This window comes from Penicillium subrubescens (assembly GCF_028828155.1).
Source record: "Penicillium subrubescens strain IBT 31985 chromosome Unknown utg000010l_segment0_segment0, whole genome shotgun sequence".
NCBI lineage: Eukaryota > Fungi > Ascomycota > Eurotiomycetes > Eurotiales > Aspergillaceae > Penicillium > Penicillium subrubescens.
The window spans coordinates 2,870,602-2,889,020 of NW_026643160.1; the positions used below are offsets into that span (position 1 = coordinate 2,870,602).

Here is an 18,419-nt window from a genome sequence, read left to right on the forward strand (position 1 = left end):
CATTCATCGTCGAGCCGAAATCAAATGTAATGTATTCATGAGACATGCCTCGAAAATCGCTTAACCTCCTACTCCCCTGATATATTACACGCCTTTTCCCCTGGACCTATTCCATTGTCCATGCAAAATCCTGATGGCAAGCTCATGAGAACAGAGCGGGCCGAGTGTGCTGCTGCATTTCTTGATCCTCGAACTGTGAATCCAGCGTGAGTAACAATAATCATGTCAGAACAGCCAGGGGAAAACAAACCTCGAGGAAATCAGTAGCGGTCACAAGAGCCATAAATGACTTGACGAGTTCGCAGAGGGCTTCATGATGAGTGGCACTGGTACTGCCACCAATCTTTGCAAACCGCTTAAACACACCGACCATACATGGCCGATTCTCGGCGATGAAGGCGCGAGTCTGTGCCTTGATCTGCTCATTGTGGGCTCCCCTGGAGAACACGGCAGAGACAATGACACGGATCACACATAGAAGCAAGTCGTAGTACTTTCGGAGGGCATCCGGATTATCAATATCTGTTCATGTCAGTAAGGGGATCAAGAAGCAAAAGTGAGTTGACGAAGACCAACCAATGCCAATGTCGGGATCCGCAGCAAACAGCTGCGACTCACGGACAGAGTCGAACAGACCGCACTTGAGAACATAAGTGGCTCCACTCTTGGTCTGAGACAGCTGCTGTAGCAGGGCTAGCAAAGATTCATAGTATGCCAACAGGGAAGAAGTATCTGCAACGTGGTGGTGAGCAGTTTTCGCACAGGATTTTGGCGAAGAGAAAAACATACCAGCTGCCTGGGCATTCCGAAGCTCAACGGGAAGTGACCTGATTGCATCGAGGAACAGACTAAGATAGTTCGACTGAGATATCAGCTCAGCAAGAACACAGTCTGTTCGGCTATCCAGAGCTGCAAGACAGTTCAAGAATAGAAGCGCCGAAGCACGGCAAGCCTCCTGCCCAGTATAAGCATCGTCGCAGACGGCCTCTACAAGACCAGGGCCTGCAGTCTTAACAATTTGTTGACTGTGACGGCGGAGGCTCTCGTGTGCGATATCAGATGATGTGATGCGAGTGATGTAGTGGGAGCAGATGCTGTAGAGAACTTCTCTCAAAGACACATTCCCAGAAGCCAGCATGATACCGCGGACGGACACCTGGAAGAGCTGGTGAAGTTTTTCATCGATCACGTCTCCACTCCGAGAGGTAGGGGCTTCAGGAAGATCGGACGCAAGCTTGCTGATCAATGTTTCACCCAAACGTGCGAGTTCAATAGCTTCTAGTGATTCGCTTTCAATTGAGATTTCAAGCTTGGGAAGAATCATCTGAATAGCATGTAGGATGAAGGTCGGCCTGGTCGCGTCATCTAAGACAGAGCAAGTAGTGATGGTGGTGACGAGCTCTGCCCACGAGCGGAGGGCAAGATAGCGGTTGTAACTAATTTGTCGGCTTTGGTTGGTCGCCAGAATGAAGATCTTCAAGCCTTCCGCTTCAGTGTCGAATTGTTCCTCGGCGTGAGGCCGTCCGGGGAAGGTGGCAAGTAACTCGGACTTGCGAATGTGGATCAACTCCTCAACCTTGGAAATATCGTAAAGAACCAACGTGTCCCGTTCTTGGCTGGCACAGTCTTCAATGCCAATATTGTTTAGGAATATAAGCCGAGGCACTTGGAAGTTGCGTGAGACATCAAGGTCTGCAAAGTCAAAAAGGTCAAACACTGACGCATTAGAGACAGATTCACCGTTGTCCAATGTCGAGCTTCCCAGAAGAGTTGAGAGAATACCGGCCTGGAGCGTGGGTGATCCGACCTTTGCGGCAGAGCGAATCTCAGTGGCAGCATATGCAAATAGATGGCTTCGGTAGAGAAGGAATTCCGCCAATGCTGAAGTCGCATCGGTGACCCAGAATTCGTCTGTGAAAATGGGATGGCCATTCCAGGGGGTATTGGGCCCGATAATGGGTTGTCCCGCAAACATGTTCATCAAGAAGCCATGCGCGCGCATCTCAGTCAAAGTGAAGTAAAACGCGAGCTTCGAGGACCACAGGTGTTTTAGGACTTCAAAGGCCATGCGCTTGAGATGCACCGTGTATGATGTAATAGTTCCATCCAGCTCATCAGGGTAAGCCTGCAGGAAGCCAATGATGGCGTGTAGCAACGACATCCGATTGGCGAACAAACCATCCGCAGGTACATCAAGAATATTTCCTAAACAACTGAAGCCTAGCAGGAGATGAGCTACAGTGGGGCGATCTGTGATCATACCCAAGCAGCTGTTCAAGAGGGCCAGAAGGCTTTCCCGAATAACATAGCCAGCTGCCCGCGGCCCACACTCCAGTTCTCTTAGGTCCGGGTCCATCATGGCGACGAGTGAGCGCGCTACACTGTCAACATCCACCTCAGTAGCGAGGACTTCCACGATCTTGTTCGAGGACTGCCATTTTGTGATTTCAAACGTGGACATCTTGTTGAGTTTGCGTGAACTCGTGAGTTTCTCTAGCAGAGCCATAGATGTGACGGTAAGTTGCTCATGGCCCGTACCGCAATAAAGACAGAGCGCAGGGACCAAGGACAAGTTGTTGAGCACGCTATCTTCAAATGAAGCGAGTGACGAGTTTGCCACGGTGGAACGGTGCCCCACAGACTTGGACTTGACCATGGGCTTGACGACGTTGAAGTAGGTCGACTGAAGATCCATAATCAAATTCATCACCTCAACACTGCGGAGTAATGTCAAGACCAAAACTGAATCTGACGACGCCTGAGCGACTTCTGAGATATCCAGCTGACTGATTGCGAACAGCGCTTTCAGAACGTCCTCGTTGAAAAGCCACTCCATCACACGAGAAAAGGCATGCAGGCGGACGTAGGCTTCAAGGTTGGAAGCCTTTGCAGCAGACTCGGCCAGAGAGGGTTGGCTGAGAACAGTGACGAGATCCTCGTTGAAGGTCCGCAGAGTTGTCACAACGAACTCCAAGCAACTGAAGGTCAACAAACGGGATTGATAGCCACTGAGATCCTGGATTCTACGAGAAAGAGCATGACCCAGGATAAAGTCGACGTAAGGTTCAATTCCAGGCATGCGATATGCGGCTCCCAAAGATTCCGGATACGTAAGGGACAAAGGCTTTTCACTCAGGTCCGAGGTGGGCGTGACTAGGGAATTGATAAGAACCACAAAGGCATTGGTTTGATCAAAACTCTCGCCAATTTTCTGCAACGCTTGCTGTTCGTACCATAGGCTCTGATTGGAATGTGCAGGGGCTTTCATGAGGGTTGACGTCTCCCCTGCTGGTGCACTGATCAAAAAGGTGTTGATCGACTCCCACATATCGTTGCCATGTCCCGGGGTTCTGTCGGTCATCAAGGCGGAGAGGGTAGTGAAAATTGTTGCCCTGAGATGACTGGGGATAGGACCCTTGCACAACATGAGAAGTTCCTCTGCAACCTTGAATGATTGATTTTGAAGCATCCATTCTCGGATGGCTCCACTTTGCTTGCACAAATGACCCATGAGGCGGAGGTAACAGGTGAGCATAACAGGGGATTCAGGTTCGCTCATATCCACAGGCCCCGGCTTCCGAGCACGTAGGAGGCCTTGAGCAGTATGTGAGGTCTGGCCGCTGGCTGGAGACTTTTCCGTGACTCTTGTTGCGTAGAGATGTAATTCGGCGAACATCTGTATCCAGTTCATATTCGTAGATCGCTTCAACTTGGAAGTTAGGAATTTATCCTCCTCTGTTAAGAACCTGTGCGCAGCAGCGGCATTCTCCTCTCCTTCCGAGATAGAGCAGAGCATCTCGCAAAAAGCACTGACTCGGGGGACGGTTTGACGCTTAGACGCCCATTGGAGGAACCCGTAAAGATTACCTTCCACATCACCCCAAAATTCCTGCGCAGCATCTTCTCGATGTTCAAAAGCAAATGAAATAATCATCAAGAGGGACTCGAGGTGAGTTCGTGCTTCCACCAGACCGCGGTTCGTGCTCGACGTCAGACCATCTCTCAACGCAGTTATTTGATCCAAACGTTGGTTGTCTTCTTCTGATTTGAGTTTTCGAACAGCATCAGGCATGTTTGCAATGCACGACTCCACAAACACCTCGAAACTCTGCATCAGTAGTTCTTTCATGTAACCGCTGCACGAACTAGAGTCAGGTAGGTTGATGGGACTTTCTTTCAAAAGCAATGCCACTAATTCACTGCGCGCGGGATCTGCCCATTCTTCACTGTTGACGCTGGCGCATATCGCCAACATCAACTCGAGTGCCCCGTCATCAAGAGATACCATGAACATCTTTGTGCGCTCTTCGGCCTCTTTCTCTGGATCAACATTGGGAACGGGATCTGATGGGCCATCGTCGAAGTACCACCCGCTATAGATGGCTAACCACAAAGCGGTAATAGCAGCATGGAAATTCGGGAGCTTCCACGTTTGACCATCCGCGGCCTTGGCGATCACATCGTGCAGACCCCGAGCCTCGGCTCGAGTACCAGAGCTTTCGGGAGAACCGTGACGAACAAAGGACGCGATTGCAACTGGGAAGTAGTGGATGAGTAGCCCATCAAGACGATCTAGCTTCTTCAGATGGGCGATCAGGAGGCGGAAGTCCTCGGCGCTGGTGAAGGTACCCTTGAAAAGGTAGAGTAAGATGGCCCCGAGCGACTCATGCTGCTGTTGTAGGCTGTGTCGCTGGTATTCAATAGCTTCCATGATGTCACGGTCCTCCTCCTGTCCCACGATAGAGGCCTTTTGGACCTGGTCTCCGAGAAGTGACAGCCACGTTTCGACGTCTCCCATGGACCCCAAGACCTTTCTGGCAAACAGAGACGCGTTCTGCATTTGTCTGTTTTTGGTGTCCAGAACGAGTGCCATAGTCTCCTGCATGATAGGCTGAATATTCTCAGGCCCTTCTGCTTCGAGAGCTTCGCGGAAGATCAAGCGTAAACATTCGAGAAGAAAATGGCGGCGCTCGTGGAATCGCATAATCGCGGTGATAAGAGGAGATCGGTCGAGGACTTGGGAGTCGTCCTGAGCAGCTAGGAACATCACCGCCGCCTCCAACTCGTCAATGTTCAAAGCATCGGCGAGCTGGAGTGCGCCTTGTTGGAAGTCTTCATTGATGGAGTACTCGATGTCGGCAACCGTGATCTTGCCTATTTTGTTGCGATGAAGGTTAGAGACACATCCTCGGACTGTGCGAATCAGAGCAGTGAAACAGTTGGCGACCACTTACCGGACAGTACCGTTTGGCGACTAGCATTGCTCTTCGCTGGTTTGTCTAGGAGATTTTGAAAGTCCTGGATATGCGTTTCCAATTCGATGACCAGTCGCTCCACGTTCAGGAACGCGCTGTCGGGGATGGCCGAGAGGTCCTGGTACAAGCCTCGCAGGCTTGCCAGGTTCTCGTGAAGCTCTGCCATGACGGCGCGTGGTGGAGGAAGTGGGAAGGGTAGCTTCGAGCTCTGTTGTTTCCTGAAAGACGGAACGCGATCAAAATTCCGGGCGGTCATCCGCTTTAGAAGTACTGCCGCTCCACAACACCGCAACGGACGAGAAGCCATTGCCGAAACGCGAACGCCTTGACCACGACATGGCTGGCTGAGGCGAAACATTTTATTTGTGAGAGGCTTGAAAATTGATGCCGAATTGTGTGCGACAGCTTCCATTGAGCGGCTGCTCTGCCCAGCGCAATGGGGGAGATCTATTTGGACAAGGCGCTCGGCCTGCTGTCCTCGGACAAGCAGAAGGAACGAGCTGATGGCTTAGCAGGTCTGATCCTCTCACTTCTCACAACCGCGAGAGGGTTTAATATTAATTCAATCTTCAGATCTCAAACATATCCTGCAGCAAAACAAACAGAGTTCAAAGCTGTAAGCGCTGACATCAAATCAATGCAACCTCCCCTCAATGGACCTGCTAACACGCGACCTGGATTACTTCAAGACTGGAACTTAGTGACAAAGCCTGCCACAAGATCTTTGAAGCAATTTTCCGTTTGGTTGCGGTAGAACGGCCGATTTACATCCGCGCTCAACGGTCGAATACCAAAAACCCTTCAGCTACTCGCTTGTCAACATGCGCCTCGGTGCTTCGTACAGCAGTCGACATCTTTCTGCACAACATCCGAGCCAAAACGGTCCGCGCGATCATTGATCACATTACGGAGACCATACCAGTTCCAAGGGATGGGCTATGGGAGCCACTCAGTGTGGACTACACGAAATCCTTAACGTCACTTCTTCAATACCCTCCCCATACCGAGCACCTGGGCGATTCGGACTGGGAAAGGCTGATTGATTACTGCCTCGATGTGATCAATATACAAGAGAGCGATGGGAGTCAGCTCAGCATTCGCAGTGAACATCGGTCTGCTCCAGATGACTTACTGGATGCAAGCGACGGCCGCTCGACCCCCCAAAGAATGACACCTGCTCCAGGCAATGGAGAGAAATTCGTTGGCGACAGAAATACCGTCGGAGAAGTTCTAGCTTGTATCCAGCTTCTGATTTCAAGCCCCAGCGCCCCCATACAGGCTGCTGCGGAGAGCATCCTGCGAGGGCTCGTGGAATTTGTCAAGTCCCCATCCATAATGGCCGGAAATGCACACAAACTGGCGCTCAGTAGTATCAATACAGTTGTTTCCAGAGTCTTGTTTGACCAGTCTGAGCTGGCTCGGTCATCCCTGACAGATTTGATCCCAGTAATTCGACGCCTATGGAGTACTAAGCTCCCGAGCCTGAAGGATGAGCTTCTTGCCACAATCATGTTGTGCCTGGTCATTTTCGTGGATGCGGCTCATAAGAAGCCATCTGAATCCCTAGTTCGCTCAATTGAAGGACTGACAGGCTCTCTTCAGTCTGAATACATGAAGCGGTCAGACAGGGAGTTGCTCCAAGCTGATGAAACAGTATTCTACCGGAAAGATGGACAAGGAGATGGACCTGTTTATGGACCTCGCCTGGGAAATGCACGATCAGAACACAGCTGGACTGTGATATGGGCGCTTGCAAACTTGCTGAAACTGACAGCAAAAGCTGCCGTTCAAGAAACCGATCAAGCTGCTTCTGGAGAGCTCTCTAGCAAAAGACAACGTCTTACATCGTGCATAGATGATGTTTTTCGCGATGCGATATCTGGCACAGGCGCGCAAAGGATTTGCGCATTACAAATGGTCCCTTTCCTCGAGGCCGAGATTGACATCGACACAAAGGAGTCTTTTGTCAAGCGAGTTATTCCTAGTATCCTCGATGATAACAGCACAGTCTCGACTTGGACGATGATAGCATTGACAAGGTGAGTAGGCATATCACTGATTCAGATGCTGGTACTAATTAGCCTTCCGATAGTGTTGTTAAAGGCCCTAGCGCCCGGCACCATCAACTCAAAGGATACTGGCCGCAAGCAGTAGATCTCGCGACTCGGGCGTTTTCCTCCACTGTGACGTCTAGAGCAGCCTGCCAGTTCTTGAGCACAACAATCGAGGCAGAGTTGCTGGAATACTCCATCCTGTCAGAGAACATACGATCAATGCTCTCGTCTGCAAGTTTGAACGGCCCCTCCGCCATTTCTGACTCGGCTCTAAGCATGTGGGCATCGATAGCCCGGAAAAAGTTGCAGTTGAGCCCCGGTACCGCGCAGCATGCATCGCAGCAAATTTGCAGTTGGCTGAGGGAGGTATGGACTATCGGTACGTAGCCGAACGAATTTTGTCTCAGAAAAATTGAATCACTAATATGTTGTTGTAGGCAATGTCACAGATCGACTTCAAACTGCCCAGATCGCTACCTCTGCTCGCCCCCTCGATTTGCTCAATCTTTTCATGGCATGTACCAATCGGCCGTTCGAGATCCCTGATATCCGATATCGTGGACCATCCGGGCTCATTACTCGGATGTGGTTTTACTTCCACGAAAATGCAGAGCTTCTGGAGTACATGTTCGGCCCGGGTAGTAGAATCCTTCATTCCAACCCTTGGAATCACGGAGACACATGGTCCTTGAAGCCGTCGGTTGGCCAAGATGCAGATGACTCGGTGATCATCGAAATTTTGCGAGCAAAGTCCGAACTGTTCCTTCAATCATGGAACACGATAAGTGAAGACAGGTCACTTTATATCACCACAGATACTTTGCAGATTTTGATTTCTTTCTGTATTGTTTGTTCCCTTTTCGAAGCATGCCTTCCTCAGCAGTCGCGATCTCGAGTGCAAGGTCTCCAACAGAACTGCAATAACATATGGAATTCCATTTGCCATTTCGTGTCAACACACGAGTCGACTGCCATTCAACCATGCCTTGAGATAATATCGCCAATCCTTGTGTTGGAATCTGAACTTGAGATGTTCGGCATCGGGGCCGCTCTTTGTCCACTTCTCCGCCCGTTAGCAGAAATACTCGAAAAGCTTCGTCAAACTTCGAAAGAAGACTCACCAAACCAGAGAGATATTATGGACTTGGACGATCGCTTAGCCCATCACGGAGATGAGGTCTCTGTTAACCAGGCAATCTTCGCTTCGAACCGAGCGGCGTGTTGTCTCTTCTCTGATGCACACACCTTTCAACGTTGTGAGACAATCCGGTTGTCAATACTTCTGAGGACACAAATAGAGTATGTCAGTTTGGACGACCCTCTGTCAACCATTGTGGAGTATCTTACGGATCTGGACGAGTCCGATCTCTTATCCGCGCAAGGAGCTCTACCTGCAGTCTATCAGAGATGCTCAAAGCTGCAGCAGAATGAACTGATCCAGGTTCTGGAGGATCTCGGAGAGAAATGCCTACAGTCGTATGAGATGGAGCGCTGCGAAGCTTCTCACAACGTCTGCATTCGTATGATGACTGCTTTGGTTGCATCATGGACAGATCCACAGAGCGACCACTTAAGCGAATCAGCTATGGACTTGTACAGCTGGTTCATGGAAGCTCTGATTTCCAAGAAGAGGGCATCAACCAATGTGTACATTGCTCTTTCTGCACTTGTGCAAGCGGTCCTGGAACTATGCCCATCATATGGTAATCAGCAATCTCTCCCATCTCCACGAACTACCCTTTTCATGATACTGCAGGAGGGTGATGCTCAGGTCAAATTCAGCGTCGCTGATTTTCTACCAACATTGTTTGAACGTTTCCTTCTCAAGGATCATGACGCAATCTTTGATGATGTTCTGCAGAGTCTGCCAAGAGATCCAGATTGGACCGAAGGGATTGCTATTCGCCTTCTTGTGTTGTCAAGACTGGCCTCCAAGTGGCATACCTTATTGCGAAGGAGCATTTACCACATGTTCGAGACTCCAGCCCAAGCTCCGGATTCTCTCGGATATGCTCAAACATGCATGGCATCTACATCAGCTGCTCTTGGGCTGCGAGACGGAAGAGAGCTGTTTCGACTGTTCGCATCTCAGATACTGTACACCTGGACTGAGACACAAAGCGTTATGTCCATGCCGTACGGCATCTTTGGATATGGCACCCTTGAAGAGATGCTCATTGATGTGAAAGATGAGGTCGTTGGACAGATGATGATGCGTGCCAAGGAATCGGAAACCCAGGAACTTGCAAGCTTCCTTGACATACCTCATGTCGAACTTCTTGAGGCATCATTCCATAAAGCGGAGGCATACAGTATTGCGCGAGACATCAGCACACCCCCCGAGCAGGGAAGCCAGCCCAAAGGTGTCGAGATCCGCCTGAGGAAATTGCTTGGACCAGAGAGGTTTATGGCCCAAATAGAGGAAAACTTTCCGCAGATCATCGCGACTTTCTTCAGGACTCTTGATCGACATGATCAGATAGAGCGAGAATATTCAAAGCGTCCAAGCTTTCACTACGCACTCGATATCCAGACCAAAATTAGCCAAAAATGTGCTTCGCAGAACTCCCTGCCAGCAAATCAGCAACCATGTTTCCGAGCCCGCTACCTGCTAGATGAGCTCGAGTTCTTGTGCAAACGTGCGGGCTTTGAGCTTGAAACAATATGGTCACCAGCTCTTGCTACATTTGTCTGCCGGTCTCTACTGGAGTCGATACATCCTGCAATGGGATCTCTACATACGTGCTCCGTTATCCGGAAGATTAGAGTACTTGTGTGCCTTGCAGGCCCAATCATGCTTGAGAATTACCCACTTGAGATGATCCTCAATGCCCTTCGCCCTTTCATTGTCGATATCCACTGCTCTGAAGATGCCATGGGGGTCTTTTGGTACCTTCTCGAGGCAGGGAAGGATTATTTGCTGAAGAACCCCGGATTCACAGCTGGCATCTGCCTCTCGACCTTGGTGACCCTTCGCAGGCTCTTTTTGTCATCCCCTGAAAGTACCACGCAGCAAAGTCAATTTCAAGGTGTGCTCTCGACTGCAGAAGCCTTCCGCGAGTGGCTTCGTCGGTTCATGGCCGACTGTCAATCCTCAGATCGGAGCAATGAAACTAGGCAATATTTTGCAAATCTACTGGACCTGGCACGGCAATTGCCTTCCCTAACGAACTCCTCAAATTTCCAAATTGAAAATGACCTTGTCTTTGCTATACTCAAAGATCGCGACTCCCCCACGTCACTCTTGAGCAAACCAATTGCGGATCTGGTACTCTCTTTACTATGTCCCGAGTTCAGAGGAGATACGAGAGATGGCAATAGCAGCTTTGAAAGTGATTTGGATCCTGGGTCCCACATTTTTTCATTGTGGGAAACACTCCACAAGTTCAACCACTGCCCCGAGTACCAGCTATGGGCCGCTCGAGTCATTGGGCGCTCCTTTGCTGCAACGGGAAAAATCAATGAGAGATTGATGCGCGAGCAAGAGCATTTCTTGTTTCAAACACCGTATTCAAATGATCCCACGGATCCGGCTCATCAGTCAAAGAATACTATCCTTCAATTACTCTGTAGCAAGCTTCATTCCCAAGATCACGCGGAAACCGGCTTAATTGAGCAGACACTACAGGTTATTATCAGCCACATTACCGAGGCCGATGATTTCCAGGCGTACGCCAGTATCATTCCCGAGTCTCTAATGCCAGCTCTCCTTTGGAATCCATACTCCTGCCCGAAAATTTCACTTCCAAGAGCGAAGCTTGAAATCTGCGACCTTGGTCTTCAAGAAGCTGCTGAGCCTGCACCTCTTGCTGAGTGGGCCCGCAACGCTACTCTCTCACTGTCCAGCGCTACTCCGCAGGACCCCGTCATTGGACCTCTGCGCGCGGTTTTACACGTAGTTCCTGGATTGGCAGTGCAGGTCTTGCCGTATATCATCCACGAGGTGCTGCTGTCCGAAGATGATGGGGAAGGTCGACTTCGACAGGCGATCTCCGGGCTTTTCAACAATATTCTCGGTAAAGTCAGTGAGGAAACCATGCCGCATGCTCGACTTGTCATCACCTGCATCCTGTATCTTCGAAACCAGCCTGTTCCCGGCGAATCCACGATCGTTGACCGCGATAAATGGCTTGAAATCGACTATGACCAGGCATCTTCAGCTGCACATCAATGCGGGCTGCAAAAGACATCTCTCCTTTTCCTCGAAATCGAGGCATCCAGGGTGATTTCCGGATCTCGCCGCTCCTCGGTGGCCAAGTACGAACCACCTGTTGGGCTTCTGCACGACATCTTCAAGAACATCGATGATCCAGACCTTTTCTACGGCATCCAGCAAAGCTCATCTTTGACAACCGTGATGGAGAGGCTGGAGTACGAGAGCTCGGGCCTGAAAAACCTTCTCTTCCAGAGTGCGCAATACGACAGCGAGGTTCAGATGTCCGACAGTCCCAATCCCTTTGGAGTTTTGAGGGCATTGAACGCGACAAATCTTCAAGGCATAGCCAACACAATGTTGTCTGCCTCTGGCAGTGCTACTAATGTGCTGGCTTCTTTTGACAGCATGCTGCAGGCAGCAACAAGTCTCCAGCAGTGGGATGTTCCAGTTTCACCACTGGATGTTTCACCCTCGGCGACAGTTTTCCGCGCGTTCCAGAGCTTGAATACATCAGCATCGTTGCCTGAAGTCGCTGTTTCACTAGACAACTGCCTGTTGACAACATTAAAGACCATGAGCGAAACCGGTCAATCAACAATTGAGCTGCGAAACACGATGCGTGCACTCGGGATCATTACCGAGATGAGTGATGTTCTACAAGTCTCATCAGCTCAGGAGATGAAGGACGAATGGGAGAAAGTCATGGCTAGAAGCAGTTGGTTGAAGACTGAAAGGTGAGTTTACCTATTACTGCGAACCTCCCTACTTTGACAACATAATCTAATAGAAATAGCTATACCGAGGTTGGAGCGATATTGAGCTGGCACGAAGCATTGTTCTCTTCGATTAGGAAGAATGCTTTGCTAACGTCCAAGTCAAACCTGAGTTCAGCAGACTCGCGCCTGCTCGAGGCAAAGGTTTTCCGCCAATCACTGGAGATCACAAGGAGTCATGGTGTTTCCCAGGCGTCCTTGAAGTCCGCAATCAGCTTGTCAAAGCTTGCCGAGCCTTGCGCTGAACTGGGAATGAATATTGACGGTGCAGCGAAGTTTGACCTTGCCAACGTTCTTTGGGACCAGGGGGAAATGACTGCGTCGATCCGCATGTTGCAGCAGCTGAAGGGACAAGGCGACTTGCATAAACAAGCCATTCCACTCAGTCGTGCGGAACTGCTTGTGACCCTGGTAAGTCATGACACAAACCTTGCCAACCTTTGTGTCTAACAGATCTTCACAAGGGGCACCACGTCGCCGAGGCACGACTAGAGAAACCCGAATCAATCCTCCAGGACTACCTGTATCCGGCAGTCAAGGAGCTGAAAGGTGTCTCAGAAGGGGAGTCCGCTGGGCGGGTCTACCACGGCTTTGCAAGTTTCTGTGACCAGCAACTCCTGAACGTTGACGGATTGGAAGACTTCAAACGAGTCAAGCAACTACGTGATCGCAAAGAAAAAGAACTTCTCGGCCTAGAAGAAATGATGAAGAATGCTGAAGGTCGAGAAAAGGAGTCTCTCAAAATCTTCCGTGCCAAAGCAAAGCAATGGTTTGATCTCGATGACCGTGAATACCAGCGTCTCTTGCGAAGTCGAGAGGCCTTTCTACAGCAGTGCCTTGAAAACTACCTGCTTGCCCTGCGGGAAAGTGAGATTTACAACAACGATGCTCTCCGATTCTGTGCGCTTTGGCTTGACCAATCAGACAGCAAGACTGCAAACACTGCAGTATCCCGATATGTCAACGATGTACCAAGTCGCAAATTTGCGCCTCTTATGAATCAATTGTCATCCCGCCTCCTCGATGTCACCGATGATTTCCAGTCTCTTCTCACTGGATTAGTTTTCCGAATCTGCGCAGAACATCCATTCCACGGAATGAATCAGATTTTTGCTAGCAGCAAGTCAAAGGGCGGGAAAGACCAATCCTCGCATTCTCGTTTCCGGGCTGCAAACAAGCTCGTGGACCGCCTGAAGAACGACAAGGACATTGGGCCTACCTGGATTGCAGTCCACAACATGAACATTACTTATGTCCGTTTTGCCATTGACAAGCCCGACAACAAGTTCAAGACCGGCGCGAAGATTCCTCTGAAGAAACTACCCACAGGAGATCGTCTCGGGAAAGATGCGGAAACGTATAAGCTGCCACCACCTACAATGAAAATTGATCTCCGCGCAGACATGGACTACAACGATGTTCCTTCGATTGCTCGATTTAGCTCGGAGTTTACGCTTGCATCTGGTGTTAGTGCTCCTAAGATTGTGAGCGCCGTTGCAACTAACGGCGTCCGATACAAGCAGTTGGTGAGTTATTTGTCCTCCGCTCTACTCGTCGCATTTGCTAACAAACCTTTAGTTCAAAGGAGGAAATGATGATTTACGCCAGGACGCAATCATGGAACAAGTATTCGAGCAAGTTAGCAGCCTTCTGAAAGATCATCAGCCTACACGCCAACGGAACCTAGGAATTCGGACGTACAAGGTTCTTCCGTTGACTCTGAATGCTGGAATCATCGAATTCGTTCCAAACACCATCCCCCTGCACGACTATCTCATGCCCGCGCATCAGCGCTATTTCCCCAAGGATATGAAGCCCAGCGCCTGCCGCAAGCACATTGCCGATGTACAGACCAGATCGTTTGAACAAAGGGTCAGAACCTACCGCCAAGTAACGGAGCACTTTCACCCTGTGATGAAATACTTCTTCATGGAGAAGTTCAGTAACCCGGACGACTGGTTCAGCAAACGATTGGCATATACGCGGAGTACTGCTGTGATCTCCATTCTGGGTCACGTCCTCGGGCTTGGTGATCGACATGGTCACAATATCCTGTTGGACGAAAAAACAGGAGAGGTGGTTCATATTGACCTGGGTGTGGCGTTTGAACAAGGACGGGTTCTCCCTGTTCCCGAGGTGGTGCCCTTCCGATTGACTCGAGACCTGGTTGATGGGTTCGGCATTACCAAGACGGAGGGTGTTTTCCGGCGCTGTTGCGAGTTCACCTTGGAGGCACTTCGGCAAGAATCATACAGCATCATGACCATTCTTGACGTGCTCCGATATGATCCATTGTACAGCTGGACCGTGTCTCCACTTCGAATGAAGAAGATGCAAGACAACCAGGACGCTGGTGACGGCCCCCCTCTTCTGCCTGGCGCACAAGTCAAGCCTTCCACAAACGAACCAAGCGAGGCTGATAGAGCTTTGACTGTGGTGGCGAAGAAGTTGAGCAAAACGCTGAGTGTCACTGCCACAGTGAACGAGTTGATCCAGCAAGCAACCGATGAGAAAAATCTGGCTGTTCTTTATTGTGGTATGTTATTTTGGTGTGTGTGGCCCTGATCGTGTCATTTGCTAACCTGTTATTAGGGTGGGCCTCTTATGCTTGAAGGAAACATGGGCTTGATTTTCAGCGTGTAATTATTGCATCAACGCCATGAATGTCTATAAGGAAAACAAGCACCGGGAGTGCTCGTATCAATGCAATTGCTTCTCGAGCAGATTTGGATCCTCCTAGTCTCGTAGAATTCTCAATATTCGGGGTCTGTGTAGTATAGTTCTCCTATACTGACCAGCTAGTGGAAGAGGGTTCAAAATGGAAAAGGGAGAGACTATGTATGCATTTACCAGTTCAACATCACATATCAATTCATGATGTTTTCAACAAACTATATCTAATGGTGAATTCGATCTTGGACTAGGACACCTAACTTGCAAGAGATTTGGCGAGTTTCACGGTTGGGGACAGCCTTTTTCGGCCGGTCTAGAAGGCCGACACCAAGAAATGCTGCGCCTCATCGATGTCTTGAATCTGTCATCGAATCGTTCTGTCGCACTTTAAATCCTTATTTGCGTGCGAACTATGCTTAGCCCACCAGCTGTCTTGGGTGCCTGCTTTTGAGGCGTCAAAGCTTCAACGGCTGTTGTGGCCTTCGTGGCGTTTCCGGAATTCAGGTGTCATCGCCGGGTCGGCGCCAAAACATTCCATATCGCTCAGCCCCTCGAGATATCAGCTCAGAGTCTTTCCAGCTTTGATCTTCAACTACAATTTTTTTTTCTACCTTAATCTATCGCACATCCTGAATACTTGAAACAACTTGACCAATCAACTTCAATAACCGCTGCCATGGCTGACACGCCCAATCGAGGAATTGTCGTCATTTCAGGAGGTAGTGCCGCGAACAATCTCGTGGATGTCTTCGATGCCGTGCGAGACAGCAAGAACTGCCTGCTCAGTTACATTATCCCGATTAGCGACAATGGTGGTTCCTCGTCGGAGCTGATCCGAATCTTTGGGGGTCCTGGAATCGGTGATGTTCGAAGTAGGTTCCTTGACACGCGACACCCCGCGAGAACTCTGCCGAAGGGTATATTTGGCTGACTCTATAACCACAGGTCGCCTTGTTCGATTAATTCCGGACTCACCTCCCAATTCAGAGCGGACTGCGATTAAAACGCTCTTCAATCATCGCTTGCCCGCTCAAGCAGGGGCAGCGGCGCATGAATGGCTCACCATCGTAGATGGCACGTCCAGCCTATGGAGGTCCATCACCCCCGCGAAGAAAGAATTGATCCGCTCATTCTTCAACATGCTCAACTTGGAAATCCTCAAGCGGGCTCGTCCACCGTCTTCGACTTTCGACTTCACTTCTGCCAGTGTTGGAAATCTGTTCCTTACGGGTGCGCGACTCTTCAGTGGGAGTTTTGAGAGTGCAATCTACCTCCTGGGAAGCATTTGCGGAGTACAGTCGGATATAGTCCGGGTTATACCCGCGATTAACTCCAATTTCTCACACCACATATCTGCCACTCTCGCCGATGGCACTGTCATTGTTGGTCAAAATAGCATTTCCCATCCAAGCGAGACTACAGCCCTCCAGCCCGACCGTGGCAACAAGCCGAGACGGCCTAGCTTACTTCTTGCGGACGGAGATGATCTAGAAGATACCGCCTCTGACGCATCTGATACCCTCTCATATGAAGCGGATCATCTCCCCGGGTCCCTCGCTACTTTGCGAAACAAGAATATCTCATTCAGCAAAACGGAGAACGAAGACCTATCCTGCCGAATCAGCAGGATTTGGTATATCAATCCTTACGGACAAGAAATTCGACCACCCGCAAACCCGCGTGTTCTGGAGGCATTGAGCGATGCCCAAGCTATCATCTACAGTATTGGCTCATTGTATACCTCCATCATCCCAGCAATCATCCTCCGTGGCGTTGGCAAAAATATCATGACCAGTCCAGCTCGCCATAAGATTCTCATTCTCAATGGTTCTTTAGACCGCGAGACTGGACCTCCATCTGAGCCATTCCTAGCATCCGACTTTGTCGAGGCTATCGCGCGTGCCTGCGAGGAAAGCCGTGGACGGCATCCACACAGAGCTTCTCACCACCACGAAGAGACGCCATCCTCCCCGAAAACCATTCGGCCACGCGCCCCTCTTCCATATACTGCCTACGTAACCCATATATTGCATCTAGACGGCCCTGGAACGCCCCAAGTGGACAGGGAAAGGCTGGCAGAGATGGGTATTGAAACCTTGCGCTTGTATGGACGCAAAGTCACAGCCATTGAAGGGGGCAAGGAGGTTTGCGTGGGCATGAAATATGACCCTAATGCATTGATTCAAGCGCTCGAGGTGGTCTTGGGAAAGAAGGGTGATGCCATGGTGCGTGGAGGTCTTGGGAGTGGTCTGGGCAGGAGAAATACCCTGGACCCCGGCCGGCGAGATAAATAAGAGGGGGAAACGAACAAAGAAATCTAAGGAATTTAAGAGTCGCTCTACAGTAATATAACCTCCAATCTCAATCATCAATCAAACATAATCGTGAAAGGAGTAAAACAGAGTCCAAAACGTAGGTACTCAAAGTACATAACACCCAGAAAATGCATTGCTCATCATTGTCGTAAAGTGCTAGAAAAATGGGACACCTGTATGTAGTAAACGCCATGCTAGCCCATGCCCCCACCATTCGCCATGCTGTAAAAGAAGGGTATTCAAGAGGTTCACGCTTCACTTGAAGGGAGGGGGCGCCGCTTCTTAGTCGTCACCTTGAGCTTCAAGGGTATGAGACTTCTCCGAGGTCCACTTGACTCGTTCCGGGTGATTGTCTTTCTGCACACCGGGCAGGTTCCCTTGGCCTGTTTTCCTTGGTCGATTCGTTGATCGTCGACTGATTGCAGGTATTCGACGATGCACTTATGGCAGAAGAGGTGACCTGCCGTCAGAAAAGTATTATGTTAGAAGAGGGCCATGTAACAAAGAGAGTATGGGAGTGATGAGACGTACCGCATGACGTGCTAGTGGCATCCTCGAGAGTATCCATGCAGACTGGACACTGGTATGCTTTCAGCATAGAGCGAGCTTTGTCTCCTTCCTCTGTTGACTGCGCCTTGACGGCATCTTCGCGTTGCTTTGCGAGGGCCTTGGCGAGAGCGGAGGAGCCTTCAACCTCTGTCAGGTCGATAGACTCGATGGGACTTTGCGGGCCGTTCGGTGGTGACTCGCTATCGGTAGCATCTTCGTCGTGCCGGCGTTTTCGCTTGGTGCCTCGGGGCATCGTGTGGGGATCTGGTGACGATGAGGATATGGAGGAGATAGATGGAGATGAGGAAATTTGTCGGAGGTGGCGAGGGGAAGGATGTGCCCGTGCCGAGGTGAGGTCAACAATTGAAAACCGCCGACTCATCGTGGGATACTTTTGAAGCAAGCGCAGGCGAAACGGTCGATTAGGCGCTTGCCGCGGAGGACAATCGAATCAAGTGGGGTTGACCCTGACTAGAACGGTATAGAAGATCGCCCTGCCTTTCCGGAAGGTCCCATGGGAAATATAATTTGATAATAGGTAGCGCCCTGGCGCCTGAAAGGCTAAAAAGGAGACAAAGACGGAGCAAACCCAAGTTGTATGTAAAATGGTTCAGGATTCCAGGAAGCGGAGATGGCAAAATGGC

The 18,419-nt window shown here is 50.2% G+C and overlaps 4 protein-coding genes across 4 annotated transcripts; 2 read left to right on the forward strand and 2 right to left on the reverse strand.

The window, feature by feature from the left end:
• Positions 1-142: 142 nt before the first annotated feature.
• Positions 143-5,421, reverse strand: N7473_012216 (nuclear pore complex Nup192/Nup205 family protein; the record flags this gene model as incomplete). The annotated part of the gene is made up of 5 exons (XM_057158155.1): positions 143-193; positions 251-522; positions 577-732; positions 790-5,154; positions 5,235-5,421. 5 exons carry the CDS (start codon positions 5,419-5,421, stop codon positions 143-145), a joined length of 5,031 nt encoding a protein of 1,676 aa, XP_057004005.1.
• Positions 5,422-5,691: 270 nt separating this feature from the next.
• Positions 5,692-14,850, forward strand: atmA (DNA-binding protein kinase TEL1; the record flags this gene model as incomplete). Its single annotated transcript, XM_057158156.1, has 9 exons — positions 5,692-5,770; positions 5,829-5,871; positions 5,945-7,294; positions 7,348-7,688; positions 7,747-12,199; positions 12,259-12,649; positions 12,703-13,764; positions 13,817-14,774; positions 14,831-14,850. The coding sequence occupies 9 exons, from the start codon at positions 5,692-5,694 to the stop codon at positions 14,848-14,850; spliced, it is 8,697 nt and encodes a 2,898-aa protein (XP_057004006.1).
• Positions 14,851-15,587: 737 nt separating this feature from the next.
• On the forward strand, positions 15,588-17,205 carry N7473_012218 (gluconeogenesis factor YvcK family protein; the record flags this gene model as incomplete). Its single annotated transcript, XM_057158157.1, has 2 exons — positions 15,588-15,783; positions 15,857-17,205. The coding sequence occupies 2 exons, from the start codon at positions 15,588-15,590 to the stop codon at positions 17,203-17,205; spliced, it is 1,545 nt and encodes a 514-aa protein (XP_057004007.1).
• Positions 17,206-17,294: 89 nt separating this feature from the next.
• N7473_012219 (uncharacterized protein) lies at positions 17,295-18,382 on the reverse strand. The gene is made up of 2 exons (XM_057158158.1): positions 17,758-18,382; positions 17,295-17,686 (listed from the first exon to the last, which is right to left on the reverse strand). The coding sequence occupies exons 1-2, from the start codon at positions 18,155-18,157 to the stop codon at positions 17,475-17,477; spliced, it is 612 nt and encodes a 203-aa protein (XP_057004008.1). The 5' UTR covers positions 18,158-18,382; the 3' UTR covers positions 17,295-17,474.
• Between the last annotated feature and the right edge of the window lie 37 nt (positions 18,383-18,419).

Excerpts from the sequence above, each read along its gene's own strand:
- N7473_012219 (XM_057158158.1), bottom strand. The coding sequence starts at position 18,157 with ATGAGTCGGCGGTTTTCAATTGTTGACCTCACCTCGGCACGGGCACAT. Across the intron at positions 17,687-17,757 it reads TGCCACTAGCACGTCATGCG|GTCACCTCTTCTGCCATAAG; the intron begins GTACGTCTCATC and ends TTCTGACGGCAG.